General features: G+C 38.4%; 1 protein-coding gene across 1 annotated transcript; it reads left to right on the top strand.

Moving 5' to 3' along the window:
- Positions 1 to 104: 104 nt before the first annotated feature.
- On the top strand, positions 105 to 8167 carry gxylt1b (glucoside xylosyltransferase 1b). The gene is made up of 7 exons (XM_065289802.2): positions 105 to 2535; positions 4816 to 5002; positions 5801 to 5932; positions 6114 to 6365; positions 6570 to 6693; positions 6782 to 6954; positions 7029 to 8167. Exons 1-7 carry the CDS (start codon positions 2339 to 2341, stop codon positions 7188 to 7190), a joined length of 1227 nt encoding a protein of 408 aa, XP_065145874.1. The 5' UTR covers positions 105 to 2338; the 3' UTR covers positions 7191 to 8167.
- Positions 8168 to 15266: the final 7099 nt, after the last annotated feature.

Here is a 15266-nt window from a genome sequence, read left to right as displayed (position 1 = left end):
ATCTTAAAGACGTGATCATCAGATTGAGGTCGTCTGATGAACATCATTGTCAGTTTCAGTTCTCTGTAGCATGCATGAAACTATTTACGGTGGACCTTTAAACATTGAGAGACTGTGTTGCAATACTGGACATTTGAGTTCATTTAAACACAAAGGTATGCTTTGTTTCTTTAAAGCTAACAGTAGTGTCTTACTGTTTCTAACAAAACATTGTTTTCCTGTACAGTGTTTCTGTATTGCTCAGTGGTTGAACATTGCATTAGCAGCGCAAATGTTTTGTACACCAGGAAATATTTAATGATTTGTTCTTTACTGAAACTTGATATAGAAAACCTGCTTGGCTGGTAGACAAGAACAGAAAGGCCGGGGATATCTAAAGATATCAAGTAATAAATATTTTGAATATTCATAATACTGTGACATTGAAATGGCTAGCCCTTACAACATTTGCAACTATTTTAAATATACTATTTTAAAATTACATCTCTGCTGAAGAAAAAAAACAAAAGAAACCATCTCAAACATCTCATGCATTTAATGTTTATAATGAGAATTGTATTGGTTTTAATGTAAACTATGATGGTCTGCTGGTAATGTGTTTTATTTAGTGGGATGATGGGAACCAATAGGCCATGACTATACGAATATGACCCAAAACACTATACATAAAGGAATCTTGTAATAGTTTTAATGGCAAACAGCATATGGTTCATAATGGTATTTGCAATGGAAGCTTTTGCAACTTTTTTTATTCATTTATATTTTTAAAGTACATCCCTGTTGAAAAAACTTGGAAACCAGTTATTCTAATGCATTTAAAGGGGACATTTCATAAGATTTTTAAATGTTAAATAAATCTTTGATGTCCCCAGAGTGTGTATATGAAGTTCTAGCCCATAGATGATTTATTATAACATGTTAAAATTGCCACTTTGTAGGTGTGACCTTTTAAATGCAAATGAGCTGATATCTGCACTAAATGCCAGTGCCGGTTGGATATTGTAGATTAAGGGGCAGTATTATCCCCCTCTGACATCACAAGGGGAGCCAAATTTCAATGACCTATTTTTCACATGCTTCCAGAGAATGGTTTACCAAATCTAAGTTACTGGGTTGATCTTTTCCCATTTTCTAGATTAAAGGATTCCTCCACTTTCATAAAAAAGAAATCACGTAGTAATGTAATTGAATACTATTAAAATAAGCATTAAAAGTCCTTTACAAGTAGTTTAAAGGAAAACTGCCTCACCCCATGTCATCCAAAATGTTGATTTCTTTCTTTGTTCAGTTGAGAAGAATTTAGTTTTTTGTGGAAACCATTCCAGGATTTTTCTCAATTTAATAGACTTTATTGGACCTCAACAGTTTTAATGCAACTACAAAGGACTCTAAACGATCCCAAACGAGGCATAAGGGTCTTACCTAGCAAAACGTTTGTCATTTTCGGCAAGAAAAATAAAAAATAGGGCACAACTTCTCGTCTTGCACTAGCCGTGTGACGCGCAAGCGTGACCTTACGTAATTGCGTAAGCATGTCGAATGACGTATGCAAAACTAGCGTTTACAAGTGTAGAGAAAGAGGACCGTTTTGATGTTGTTGTATGTGGAATGTTACTAATTAATGTCTTTGGGTCAGTTTATTGTTTAAAATGGATCCGCAAATGTGCGTTTCACATATTGACGCGTGACCTTTCGACATGCTTATGCAAAAGCGCTGGTGCATCACACTGCTAGTGCAAGATGAGAAGTTGTGGTTTAAAAGTGCTTATTTTGTATTATTATTATCAAAAATTGTTTCACTAGATAAGACATGGGGTGAGTAAATTATCAGGATTTTATTTTTATGAAAGTGGAGTAATCCTTTAATAGAAGCACTGGGGACCTTTAATGGTTATAATGAGAATTGTATTGGGTTTTAATAAAAACTATAATGATCTTTGTGAGTTTATACTGGTAATCTGTTGGGTTTTATTTGTGGGATGTTATCTGGTGGATGGGAACCAATCACCATAAAATCCTACTGGAATAAGACCCAAAACACACAATTTAAGACATTTGTAATGGTTTTAATGGCAAACAGCAGATAGTTTATAATGAAAACCATAAAAATGTCTATTGTTGTTTTTTTTTAGCAAAGAGTACTAACATTTCTTACTGTATTTATAACAGGGATAAACAAAATATAGCAAAACATACAGAAAGGTTTGGTCCTCCCAATGGATCTATGGGGAAGATCTTGTTTGTGGGGGATGGTGGTGGTCGTCAGTGGGCGAGTTCATACACAAATCACGCCGTACACATTTCAAGTGAAAACACGATCTGTGTAACTTAGTTTATAATGCGGATGTATGTTCGTACATTTTTCTTGTGCATGGCTATCGCCCTTCTCTCTTTAATATTTGTGTTCAGTAAACACGATCCAGAAACTTATCCAGCCGGATTAAAGGAAGTTAAGATGCCCGTGGGGAACTTCAACAGAGCAAGAGCAAAAGCAAAACGACGACCCGCGACTGCAGCAGGGTCACACAGATTCGGGTAATCGGATTTATTTTATTCATTGGCTTACTCATCTCGATATCTTGCATGAATTAGCTTGTTTAAAAGACGGTTTCACCACAGTGATTTTTGTAGCAGTTTTAGCGTTGATGTTACGCGTTTCCTTTAGGAAATTCACCATGGTGAAAGTAAAAAGTAAGCATGTTTTTGATAACGTTGACTATAGTTACCAAGGTTTAACTAATGTTACAAACGTCATGGTTAAACTATGGTTACTGTAACTTAGTGAGACCATGGTAAATGTGCGATTACCATAGTTTTACTATGGTAAAAACCAAAACAAAATCTATTCTTGCTATAGTTAACACTGTTCATTTTGCAAGGGGCCTTTTTTGTGTACAGACTGAAATAAGTCATTTCTTTATGAAATTGGTCACTTATAATTATGTATGAAAACGGGATATTCGAATGCATTATTTACGGGGTCACGAGAACCGGAAATGTCGGACGCTTGTGAAACGCACGTGATAACAGCGCGTGTAATTCCACACTGACTTGTGAAACTTTTTGTAGATGAAAGTGCTCACACCTACCTGTGTACTTTTAATAGATGTGCCCTGGGCTGGCAGTTTCAAGTGTCGAAAGAGTTGTAGATGGAGGGTACTGACGAAATAGATCACACCTCTCGCGCGCACACACCTGTGTTTCAGGTGATTTATACTTGCGGTTAGGGTTAGGTAACACTGTGGACAAAAATAATATATCGCTGCTGAAAAACAATACAAATAAAAGTTTACATTACAAACAACATGAACCATCCGCTGTTTACAATTACAACAATTTTTTTTATTTTGATGTGTGTTTTTGGTCTTATTCCAGTAGGATTTTAAGGGATAAAAATTCTGTCAGCATTTACTGCACCCACATGTTGTTGAAACCTGTTTTCATTTATTTAGTAGTATTTCTTCCTACTGTGAAAGTCAATGGTGCTTTTGTTTCCTGCTTTATTACAAATATCTTCCTTTGTGTTCAGCAGAACAAAGTCATGTTGGTCTATGCAATAATGATGTAATGTTAAATGCAAAACTAAATATAATAAGATCCGAGTTTGATTTGATTCACTCTGAGAAAAAAGGTACATGAAGGTACAAAAGTTGTAACTGGGGTGGTACCTTTTCAAAAAGTACACTTTTGTACCTAAGAAGCGCATTGGTTCCTAAGGTACATGCTGGGACCTCAAAGGTTCATATCTGTACTTAAATGGGACATTTTTGAAAAGGTACTGTCCCAGTGACAAAAAGGTACAACTTTTGTACATTCTTTTCTGAGAGTGTTGAAACACTAAGGCCCAGTTTTACAAACAAGGCTTATACTTAGATCCAGATTAAAATGCATGCTTGAGTTGTCTTACCCCCCAAAAAATACCAGGCCTAATGCAGGGTTCCAACCAGACGTGGTAGAGGCGGCAAGCGCGAGTGATTTACATGTTAAGTCAATGCAAAGAGGCGTTTAGGCATTCTGCGGCGCAGATGACGTGGCGCTGATGGTGCGTTCCCCGCGAATTAAGCGTTGCCGCGGGAAATGCGCGAGTTGAAAAATCTGAACTTCGGCGGATTTCCGCGCCGCGTTAACCAATCAGGACCTTGCTGTAGTAGTGACGTGATTACAGGAAGCGAGCGGAGTCTCAGAGGAGTCGCAGAAGCCCCTCCCATGACGCGAATTTCCATGTGAATGTCTCAAATGACTAGAATTTCACGTGCGCCATAATGTTGCATTCAAACCAGCCGCCAGTAGAAAGCGGCAAACACGCGCTATTCGTGCGTAGTTGGACGCTTTAACATTTGAGTTTACTTGCTTCATTCACACGTAAAATTCTAGTCATTCGAGACATTCACGCGGAAATTCGCGTTATGGGAGTGGCTTCTAAGACTCCGCTGAAACTCCGCTCGCTTCTGGCAATCACGTCACTACTACAGCAAGGTCCTGATTGGTTAACACGGTGCGGCAATCCGCCAAAGTTCAGATTTTTCAACTTGCGCGTTTCCCCCAGCAACGCTCAATTCACGCGGAACGCGTCATCTGCTCCACAGGATGCCTAATCGTATCTTTGCATTGACTTAACATGTAAATCACTCGCGTTTGCCACCTCTACCGCGTCTGGTGTGAACCCTGCATAAGTGTGCTCATAGCTGGGCAGCTGGATTTGACTTCAAATATTACCCAAAGAATTGATATAATTTGGGGGGAAGTATTAATCCATCTATCTTTATAGTAACCTGTTTATGAGGATTAATCCTTAATCTGATGACCTGTTTGCAGGGATGTTAAACACAAAGTGAATGCTGCTGGACAGCATGCGACAACGATGCACCTTGCAGTGGTGGCCTGCGGACAAAGACGAAGAGAAGCGGTCAACATGCTCAAGACGGCAGCCATGCTAAGCAGCCGAGCCATGAGATTTCACATCTTTGCAGAGGATCAGTTGCACGCTAGCATTAAGGCAACGGTCAGTATGATTCTAATGTTTATGAAATTCTCACTATATGCTGAAATGTATATTTAAAACAAACTAAGAGAGCTTTAATGCTACAGCATTAAAACACAGAAGTTTTTAAAGGTGCCGTAGAATGTAATACTGTATTTACCCAGGCGTAGATAAATAATACATGGTAATGACATATCGTGATTGTCAATCGCGATTGTTCCTCATTCTTATGTAAACCTTGTGCATGCAAAAGACAGCTGGAAAAAAAAACAATCTCAACATAACACAGACTGTGAAATTACAGTCAAGATGTACGCCCCCAAAATTAAATGACACATTAAATTAAGTACAATGTTGTTACAATGCTAAAAGCAAAGTTGTGACTGCTGAGTTAGCGCTAAATGCTAGTTAATGCTATATGCTAGCGTTTAGCCTGAAGTTCTACTATTGAATTTACGTTACATTTTGCCGGTACAAATAAAAAAAAAACACTGAAACTTACTTTTTCTAATACAGGGATCAAACATAAGGTCTGTTTACACACAAACAGAGCTACTGAAAGAGCTGCTCTGTGAAACAGCCAATAAGAGCAGAGCTCAACATTATTATTCATGACCCTTCCAAATAAGGCAATAGCAGACTATTTCATTCTAAAGGCAAATCCTAGGGTTGTAAATGGACATGTAAAACCATCTCTGGATAATTTCTGCACTTAATAAAGCCAAATTAAAATATTATTTCAATGCATTCTTTGGCACCTTTAAAGTCACTGAGAAACTGTAACGAGAGAAAAAATTAACCCATTTTCCTCTTATACAGTTGGATTCCTGGCCAGCTTTCATTTCTTTGAAATTCAGCTATGTTGTTCACCCCATTTCATTCCCGAATGACCACCACGAAGAGTGGAGTCAGCTTTTCAAGCCGTGTGCATCCCAGAGACTCTTCCTACCAGTGAGTATTACTGTATGGTTTATGAGTAAATGAGGGGGCAGCGGCAGCCTCATTTACATAAAACAAGCCATAAATATAACACTTTCTTATTAACATAAGGGCCTTTTTTATATCCACTCACTAATATTGCAATCCATCACAAGTTGTTGGGAAAAATGCGCGTTTTCCATCTTCTGTACAGATGATCCTGAGAAATGTGGACTCTTTACTGTATGTGGACACCGATGTCCTCTTCCTACGGCCTGTAGAGTTCATCTGGGACACGTTGGCACGTTTTAACTCCGCTCAGTTGGTAGCTATGGCACCAGAACACGAGGAACCTCGGATTGCCTGGTACAGTCGCTTTTCCCGTCATCCGTATTACGGAAAAACAGGCATCAACTCAGGCGTAATGCTGATGAATTTGACCCGGATGCGAATGGCACAGTTCAAGGTGAGGCCCACAAACAAAGACAGCTTTGTGCATCTTACATGCCTTTTGCTTGTTCATTTTGTACACTTGTATTTCAATTTTAGTCCAGAAGAGGATGCCAAAGCTCTCCTTACAATCTTTTACTTAGCTTGAGAGTAAAAAAAACTATAAAGTTTACATACTTTAACCCTTTGTTTGTGTATTTTCGTCCGTCTTTATAAACAGAATGACATGACTTCTGTTGGTCTTCACTGGGATGAGCTACTAATGCCTTTACTACAGAAATATAAGCTTAATATAACCTGGGGTGACCAAGACCTCATTAACATCATCTTTCATTACAATCCAGGTACGCCTTTTTCCTACATCAAACAAAATTTGCGTAGCTTTATGGCTTTCCATATTTAAGTAACAGATGCGTGTGTGTGTCCGAACAGAGATGCTGTTTGTTTTTCCTTGCCATTGGAATTATCGTCCCGACCACTGTATCTACGGTAGCAACTGCATCCCGGCTGAGGAGGAGGGCGTGGTCACCCTACACGGCAACAGAGGAGTGTTTCACAACGACAAACAGCCAGCCTTCAAAGCTGTGTATCAAGCTTTCAAACAGGTAAGTTACCTGCCAAACTTCCAGTTGTAACTTTTGCAACGTTTACATCTGGACTCCCTCTTTTTTTCTGGCAGTACATATTTGGAGAGGATCTTCTGAGGTCATTCTTGTTACCCCTGGAAATAGAGCTGAACACAACCACGCACACGTACTGTGGAAAAGTGAGTTCTTTTTTTACCAGAGGGCTCGGAAAGTCTGTCAGGAGGATTCGGAGAGCGACGGCACCGGGTGGATAAGAGCGACGCTGAGAAGTGGCTGAATAAAAGCGGGAATGAATTCGCAGAAACTGGATAAAAGCACAACTGCTGTACCAGTCGTGTCTGGGCAGTCAGATCTAGGCTTAAAATCCTGGCAGTGCCCCGGGGAGCAATTTTGCATTTAAAATAGGCGTCAAACACAGCACATATGTCTAGGTTAAAACAAGGCAAAATTTGGGCTGTCTGTGAAAACCTAATAGACACATCCTGCAAGATATTTTTGCATAAACGACCAAATTCAAGTTTATTTTATCTAGATGTGTTTTCCTTATAGCCAGACTATACCTGGTTTATAGTTAACCTAAACAGTGAAATGATGGCTGATGCTTGCTGGGGCAGATTTACTGGACTTAAGACTGGATGGTGGCCTTAGTTGAAGTTTTAATGGGTTGATGTTTACACACAAAGTAAAAATGAAATGTGCATTTCTACTGATACGTTTTAAAGTCCCTTACGAAAAATAACCATGGTTTTACTACAGTTAAAACCCAAAAACCTGGTTATTGTAGTAAAACCATGGTTACCACAAAATACCCATGGTTTTCAAAACTATAGTTAAACCATGGTTAGTGTAGTAAAACAATGGTCTTGCTAATAGTAATCAATACACCAAAAAAAAAAAACATGGTTACTACACAAAAAACATGGTTAATTTTCGTAAGGGGCGGTATTTGCTTTAAATTTATTTATACTGTTAAACCGTTATTGAATGTATTGCAGACATAATGTGGGACATACTTGACAATGTAATTATGTGTTTGTGTAAAATATTTAGTTTTTGCCCAAAAATAAAAAAATTCTCTCATTTACTCACCGTTATGCATGGATCCAATTCCCCGGTCCCTTTTAAAGGTGGGGTGCATGATCTCTGAAAGCCAATGTTGATACCCCAATAGAATCTGGACCTTCTTTTGATAGACCCGCCCCACACATAAACAACCCATGCAATGATGTAGGTTAGTTTTGGTACTCGGCCCGACTCCCTTTTCCAAAGTGTTTTTCAAAAATCATGCACCCCGCCTTTAACTAAAAAAGAATGAGCCGTTTTTATCTACATACACTGTGGGTCCCCTTACATGTAAGTCACCATTTCGCACCGCCATTTTTCTACAGTAGCCCTAAACGGACAAACTACTTTATAATGTGCGTTTTGTCACTTTGTTGTCTCAGGCGATGAGGTTTTTGTCCTGTGGCGGCTACCGTAGCTCTATGCGTTTCGAAAGTGAGGGGTAAACTGTGCACTAAGCCAGTGGTTCTCAAACTGGGGTCCGGGGCCCCCAGGGGGCCGCGAGAAGGTGCCAGGGGGGCCCCAGTTTTATGACATTTTATAAAATACATTCATTTCAGAACAGTTTTTTGTCATAAATGATCTTTGGGGGGGCCGCAAAGGAATGCACCGTACACAAGGGGGGGCCGCAAAGGAAAAAGTTTGAGAACCACTGCACTAAGCTGTTGGTTGCAATTCACAATCTCACCTCTAGATGCTGCTTAAAATCTACATACTGGACCTTTAAATGATGATATTCATGTAAAGTAAAACTATCAACATATTTGACTTCATGACTTTGTTACTCATTTACACTTCTTGTGAAGACTTTTTTCAGTGCCGAGGCAAAAGGAATATCACTTTAGCTGGAGGCCAAGAAAGTGAAGTAATTGTCATTCACGGCCCATTTTACTTCTATAAAGTGACATTTCCAAGTCTAGATATTCGACAACAAAGAAAACTGGGGCGCATACCAGAATAAAGCCAAACCAAGTGCATGTTTGCTATGCACATTACCCAACTTTGATATTTGTTTCATTAAATTCTTCAGTGCCTCTCTGATTGTTTGACACGCCAAGCTTCATATTTTGCATATCGTTGCAGTTGGACTTGAAACACCGGCTTATGTCCCCACAGGGCATTTTTCAGTCTTGTGATGAGCCAATTTTTGTGGGACTTTATAATTAGGAGTGACAGATGGTAAAAGGAATAAATATACTGTTGTTACAAAATAGCTCAAAAGCTTGACATGAATACCAAACAAAATATTGCAACCATATTTATCACTGGCATAAAGACCCAAATGCTGTGTTGTTTCAAGCCATAGTTGGGTTGAATATGGATATTTTCTACACTCTAAAAATGCTGGATTTGGGTCAAAATTGGACAAGCCCAACCTGCTGGGTTGTTTCAACCCAAAATGCTGGGTTGTTTTAACACATTGTTGGGTCAAATATAAACATTTTCTGGGATAATTTCAACCCAGCTGCTGTGCTCGTCCCTTTTTGACCCAATGCTGTGTTTAATTTTTAAAGTGTACGTTCATTTAAATTAGTGGTTGGGTTTGTCCATATTGTACCCAACCATGGGTGTGAGGTAAATCCAAGTAATTGAAACCAGCAATTACAATATTACAAGAACTATTTATACAATATTTTATAAAAACATTTACAGCTCTTCCACTGTTCAAAACAAAATTACACCCTTGACACCAAGACCATATAGAATCGAGATCATGGGTCTTCAACAGGGGGTCTGGGGTCCCATGGAGTCTGTATTGGTATTACTGGAGGTCTTCTAAATATTGTTAGAATTATATTTATTTAAATCAGAAATTATACAAAATGCATTAATAGGCTAATAATAAGAAATTCAAACTTAATTAAAATGAAGGATTTCACATTAAATCTATTAAAATCGCCATTAAATTAAAATTAAAAATGTACATTTTATATGAAATATAGGGGTATTTTTTTTACAAATCTGTGAGCTTCATTGTTTGTTAAAAATTAATATGCCCTTATAATCTTTTTTCAAAAACACAAAACTCCCCCCTTCCTGAAGCGATCTTTTTTAACTTCCGGCCACGAGGAACGGCAGGTGGGCGGGGCCTAGGAAAAGATCGCAGCGATTAGGCTTGTTCGACTTCATGTGGTGCCACAAGAACAGACAGCCCGATGACGTCAAAGTATCGCGAGAGCGATTAGAGAACTCATACGAAGTCTATTTTCGTCTCGCTCTCGCGGTACCACGTCATCCGCCTATCATTTCTAGCAGAGCCGTATGAAGTGGAACAAGCCTATTAGCAAGTAGCAACACGACCCAACTTCCAAAGATCCAATCAGTTCTCAATGGCCGACTTCAAGTCCCGCCCTACCTTTACCAGCATATGAGTATGAATGTGTATACCAAAAATGATTATTTTAATATCTTTGTCATATATCTTTGTCTTTATCTGATTTTCTCTATCCAATAAAGGTTCATCATTGCCCTAAAAAAAGTGAAAAACCTCTGATCTAAATTGATCAAACAGATAAAAAAAATATGTAGTTACATCCACCAGGGTGCAGCATTGTTCTGGCCATAAGTTTTTTCCTAATGTTTTTGAGCCTTATTCTGTGATACAAGCAAGAAAAATAATGGATTTTTTCCCAACATTATTCATATCTGAGCATTTTAGCAGGTCTAGATAAATATGTGGACTTTCTGCGCTGATACTTTGAGGAAAATGTGCAGAATGGATTTAAACATGGAAAATGTGAGCAGTTGGGAATACTCCATATAAGCAACTAAATTATAAGGCAAAGTACTAATTAAACAAACATGCAGTAGGGTACGTGTTAAAGTAAATAATGAGTATGCAATTTATATGCCAGCATTCAATCCACGATCACTTAGGGCACTTTGTGAAGTTCACTGATCATGAATTATTTCTTGTTTAAGCATTGGCAACCTTTACTTTGTGGTCATAATGACTTGACAAATTACTCAAAGAGATTGATTTCATAGTGTGTTATCCTATAAATGTTTTCATAAAAGGCCATTTGTGAGCTTCTTCTATCATAATGTGCAATCATATTCATGCATCCAAGTCAACTATCAATAGCTTCGGTTTAAAATGAACATCCCAAAACAAAAACAAAAAAACCTTCAGGCCTATTGTACGTGTCCTCATCTGTATGCCATCCATTAGACATTGACTCAGCCCCTCGTTTACAATAGACACCCTATCTTTGCTTCCCTTCCCATCCCATCATTTCTCCCTCGGACAATATTTACCTCAAGTGGGAACAAATAGATGTTTTTCGAGTCAACAAAAAAGCAGCCTGCGGTTTGGAGAAAGAGACCTTATCTCTCTCTCTCCTATTTCCCCCCAGTGAGCTTTTCAATTAGGTAATTATAGCCATGTGAAAGGAGACTCGGCAGAAAGCCCCAGTGCATTGTGGGAGCACCTGTCCCCCACAGACGCCAATTACCTGGCACGTGAACCATCCTATTGTGTGGCCGATCGGAGGGGTCCAAGTCTGCAGGAAGTGTAAACCCAGCCAATGTGTGGTGTCTAATCAACGGCCAAGAGGAATCTGTGAAACGGGTACAGAGGAGAAATAAATGATGCTTGCTTCTTTTCTCGGTTGTTTATATATGCATTTGTATTCAGTTTGGCAGACCGCCGGTATGTAGCGGCTGCTTCACACCGTGAAGCTTAGAGAAGCATTTTTGTACCGGCATCAACATAATGCATCTATCACACTTTTCGATCACCTTTTATTATGCACTAAACTGTTTGGTGTTGAGAGAAATGCATTTGTATAAAAGTGCAAAGCCAAGGTGAAACAAAAGTCCAGACGGTTTCATCAGACGCACGTGCAGTGACGCGATTACACGTCATAACTTTACTTTCGGTTTCTGGTTTTTTGAACTCTTGAACAAATACCTCGTCGAAAATCACAAATGTTTGGAGTTGTTTATTTTGCTTGTTATATAAATAAGCTACTTTAAAAGGACTTTGTTGTTATTTATTCTTAGCCGAGTTTACCGGAAGTTACGTGTTGACCACGAACGCCGCTTGTTTATGTTGTTACTGCTGAAACCGTCTATATTTAATTACACTTAGTAAATGTACTATTATTTCACCATCATAGTATTCGAAAAACAGTAGGCGAAAAGGACCCGGATGACCTACTACTTCCGGCAAGATCCCGAAGTGTTCATTCGATGGACACTTTCTATCCTGTGAGCACCAGAGGGGCATTATTGTTATAAAAAAATGCCCAAATGCGGTAATGCTGCGTTCAGACCAGCCACGGTAGAGGTGTCAAGCGCGAGTGATTTCAATGTTAAGTCAATTTAAAGACGTGTTGATGCGCGTTTGGAGTTCTGGCGGCGCGAATGAGGCGTTTGGCGTGGTAGAATTGAGCGTTGCCACGGGAAATGCGCAAGTTGAAAAATTTGAACTTTGGCGGAAAAATGTGCCGCGTTAACCAATCAGGAGCTTTCTCTAGTAGCGACGTGATTACAGAAAGCGAGCAGAGTGGCAGAAGGCCTACCATGATGCGAATTTCCTCGTGAAAGTCTCGATAACTAGAATTTCACGCGCATCTTTCACGTGTAAATGAAGCGAGTAAACTTAAAATGTTCAAGTGGCAAACTAGACGCTGTAGGCGCATATTTTACGCATCAAACTCGGCTCAATTGCAAATGGGTGATTCTCACGAAATCAAATCGGGCGAAGACGCGTTTGAGGCGAATAGTGCATGCTTTCTGGCAAATGCGCCGCCCATATCGCGTCTTTCGCATCGCCCCACGCGAGGACGCATCTGATCGCGTCTTTGCACATTGACGTTGTATGTTATCTAAACTTGCATCTGGTGTGAACCCGCAGTTAGAAGGTGTCCAGCATCAGAATTTTTAAAAAGCCCTTTAAGCCAATTTTTTTTGCACATATAAGATTAAGGTCTGAACTTACTATAACCATTATTTTTTGTGGATTTAAAAAACTTTTCCTATCGAATTATTTAAATTTTTTAGATTATCATTATCAAAAATTATCATTACCGCAACATGATATTAAATTAAATGTATGCATTTACAAACTCATGTTTTGGTAATGAGAACTAAAAATTTGTCTAGGTACTATGACAAACAAAATTTCAACTTTTATCTGGAGAAAAAAAATAAGAACTGCTTACCTGGTATCCATCTTGAGTGTCACAGTCAATTATGTCCCTTCCAACTATTTAAAAAAAAATGTTAGTTCCTTAAGGGCTTAAACAATGATTGAAAATGGTTGCGGCGGATGAGAAAATTGGTCTTGGACACATTTATATTCCTTATTATTGTCTCTACATTTACCAATGATCACCAAATACCACATGTTTCTTTACTGTAAATGTTTATAGTATAACATGCACTGAAGCTTTTCATGGACACGTTGCGGTAATGAAAATTTTCCCCTTAAATGTGGAAAAAACAACAAAATTGGTTTGTATGATGTCATTTGAAATCATGTGCAAAATAGAACATGAAGAGATGTTTATAACTGTATGCTTCTTATTTTGATAGCATTTACTTTTATTATCAAAATGTTTCATGACACCTCATAAGTCTAATTTCGCGAGAATCACCCAAATAAATATATTTAACAGCTGTCCCTTGTGGTTAAATTGCACTTGTTTAACGTCATTTCAGTTAACGACTAACTTTTAGTTATGACGATGTATGTCACGTGATGTATCAACACGGATGTAGTACGTCCAAATTCATACTATCCATGTTAGTCACAGTATTCAGACGCAGCCCAAGACTTCAAACCTTTTCAAGCAAATAAGCCTATACAAATGTATATATAAATGTATGTGTTTATGGTGACCTAAATAGACATTTCCTGCCTCTTGGTTGATGTAGCTTAGGTTTACTGTCTCCCAAGTGTCCCAATTTACGCTCAAGTCCGTTTCACCGTGCCGTATTGATTCAGTTTGAATTCATTTCCCAGTTAAAGTCTGTGTGGGGAGATGATGATGAAATCCATGGCAGTGAAAAAATCTACATGTGGGCTTCAAAAATGTCCTCACAGTGATGAAAATGTATGTCATTTAACACAACTACCCTGTAAAATATGAAATCTATGTTTCATTAAAAGATCCTTGTGGTGCTGATGGGAATATACGCGTTTATGTTTAGATTTGATCACTTCAGCCTCACATTAAAGCACAAGACGGCGTTTGATCACATGAATAGGGTTTGTGTTGATTGTATCAAACGTGCTGGTTGTATTGATCATATTGAAGATAAAAACACACAATGATCCTATCTGACACTGGAATTTGTCTTCATGTTTTGATCAGGAATCAGGAATGATGTGACATGAATCCAACTGTCTGTCCACGCTGAAAGTGAATCTGAATATTTCCAAATTAATTCAGTTTCACTGTGAGAGGGGCCATAAAAACAAAGAGAAAAACAAAATGTCATGTCTGGTTCTTATCTTCTGGTTGCTTTGTCACTGCAGATCAGTTGAAATGTCCCTTAACGTATAAGAATGATATTTATTGCTGAAAAGAAAGAGGAGAGGTTTTTATGGATGCTGTGAGCGACTGTGAAACATCATCTTCACTGTGGTTTTGGTCTGATTCAAGCTGAGGTCTGACAGGTTATATAACTTTCACCTTTTGACTTTGTGACTGTCTTTGCTTATATTACAACTATGAGAAGAGGACAATTTCAAAACAACTAACATGATTATGAACTTTTTGTCATTGTTACATTTTGGGCTAAAACTTATACGAATGTAAAAGTGTATATATAAGGGGCTAAAATATTAAGTGCATGCTGAGTTGTGGTTTTGCCTTCACGGGTTCATGGGTATTTTGCCCATCAAGCAATTTTGCGTTTAAAAGAACTCTAATAGCCGTCTCTGAACACAGCCCAGACGTCTAGGCTAAAACAAGGCAAAATTTGGACTCAGTGAAAATGTTATAGACGTCTAACCATAGCCCAAAAGTAAATTAAATATATACAATCACTGTTGACTTTGCTTACATGATGAAATATCAAACATCTCAATTTGGCAAAAACAACATGTAACAAAATTCAAGTTGGTTTCTGCTAGAAGTGGGTTACTCGTAAACTATATTTGGGTCTGTCCTAGATGGAAAATGGTTGCTTGGGCGTAACAATACTGTCACCAAATGGGTAAAAAAAATGAATTATTGCTTGCAAATATGTTTCATACAAATCCCCTTTCTTCCATTGGCTGGTCAAACACGATAAGAAACTTGAAAAGTCTTGAA

The sequence above is a fragment of the Paramisgurnus dabryanus genome, chromosome 1, assembly GCF_030506205.2.
Source record: "Paramisgurnus dabryanus chromosome 1, PD_genome_1.1, whole genome shotgun sequence".
NCBI classification, from domain to species: Eukaryota; Metazoa; Chordata; class Actinopteri; order Cypriniformes; family Cobitidae; genus Paramisgurnus; species Paramisgurnus dabryanus.
Note: the sequence above shows the minus strand (reverse complement) of the source record. Positions and strands in the feature narration are given on the sequence as shown.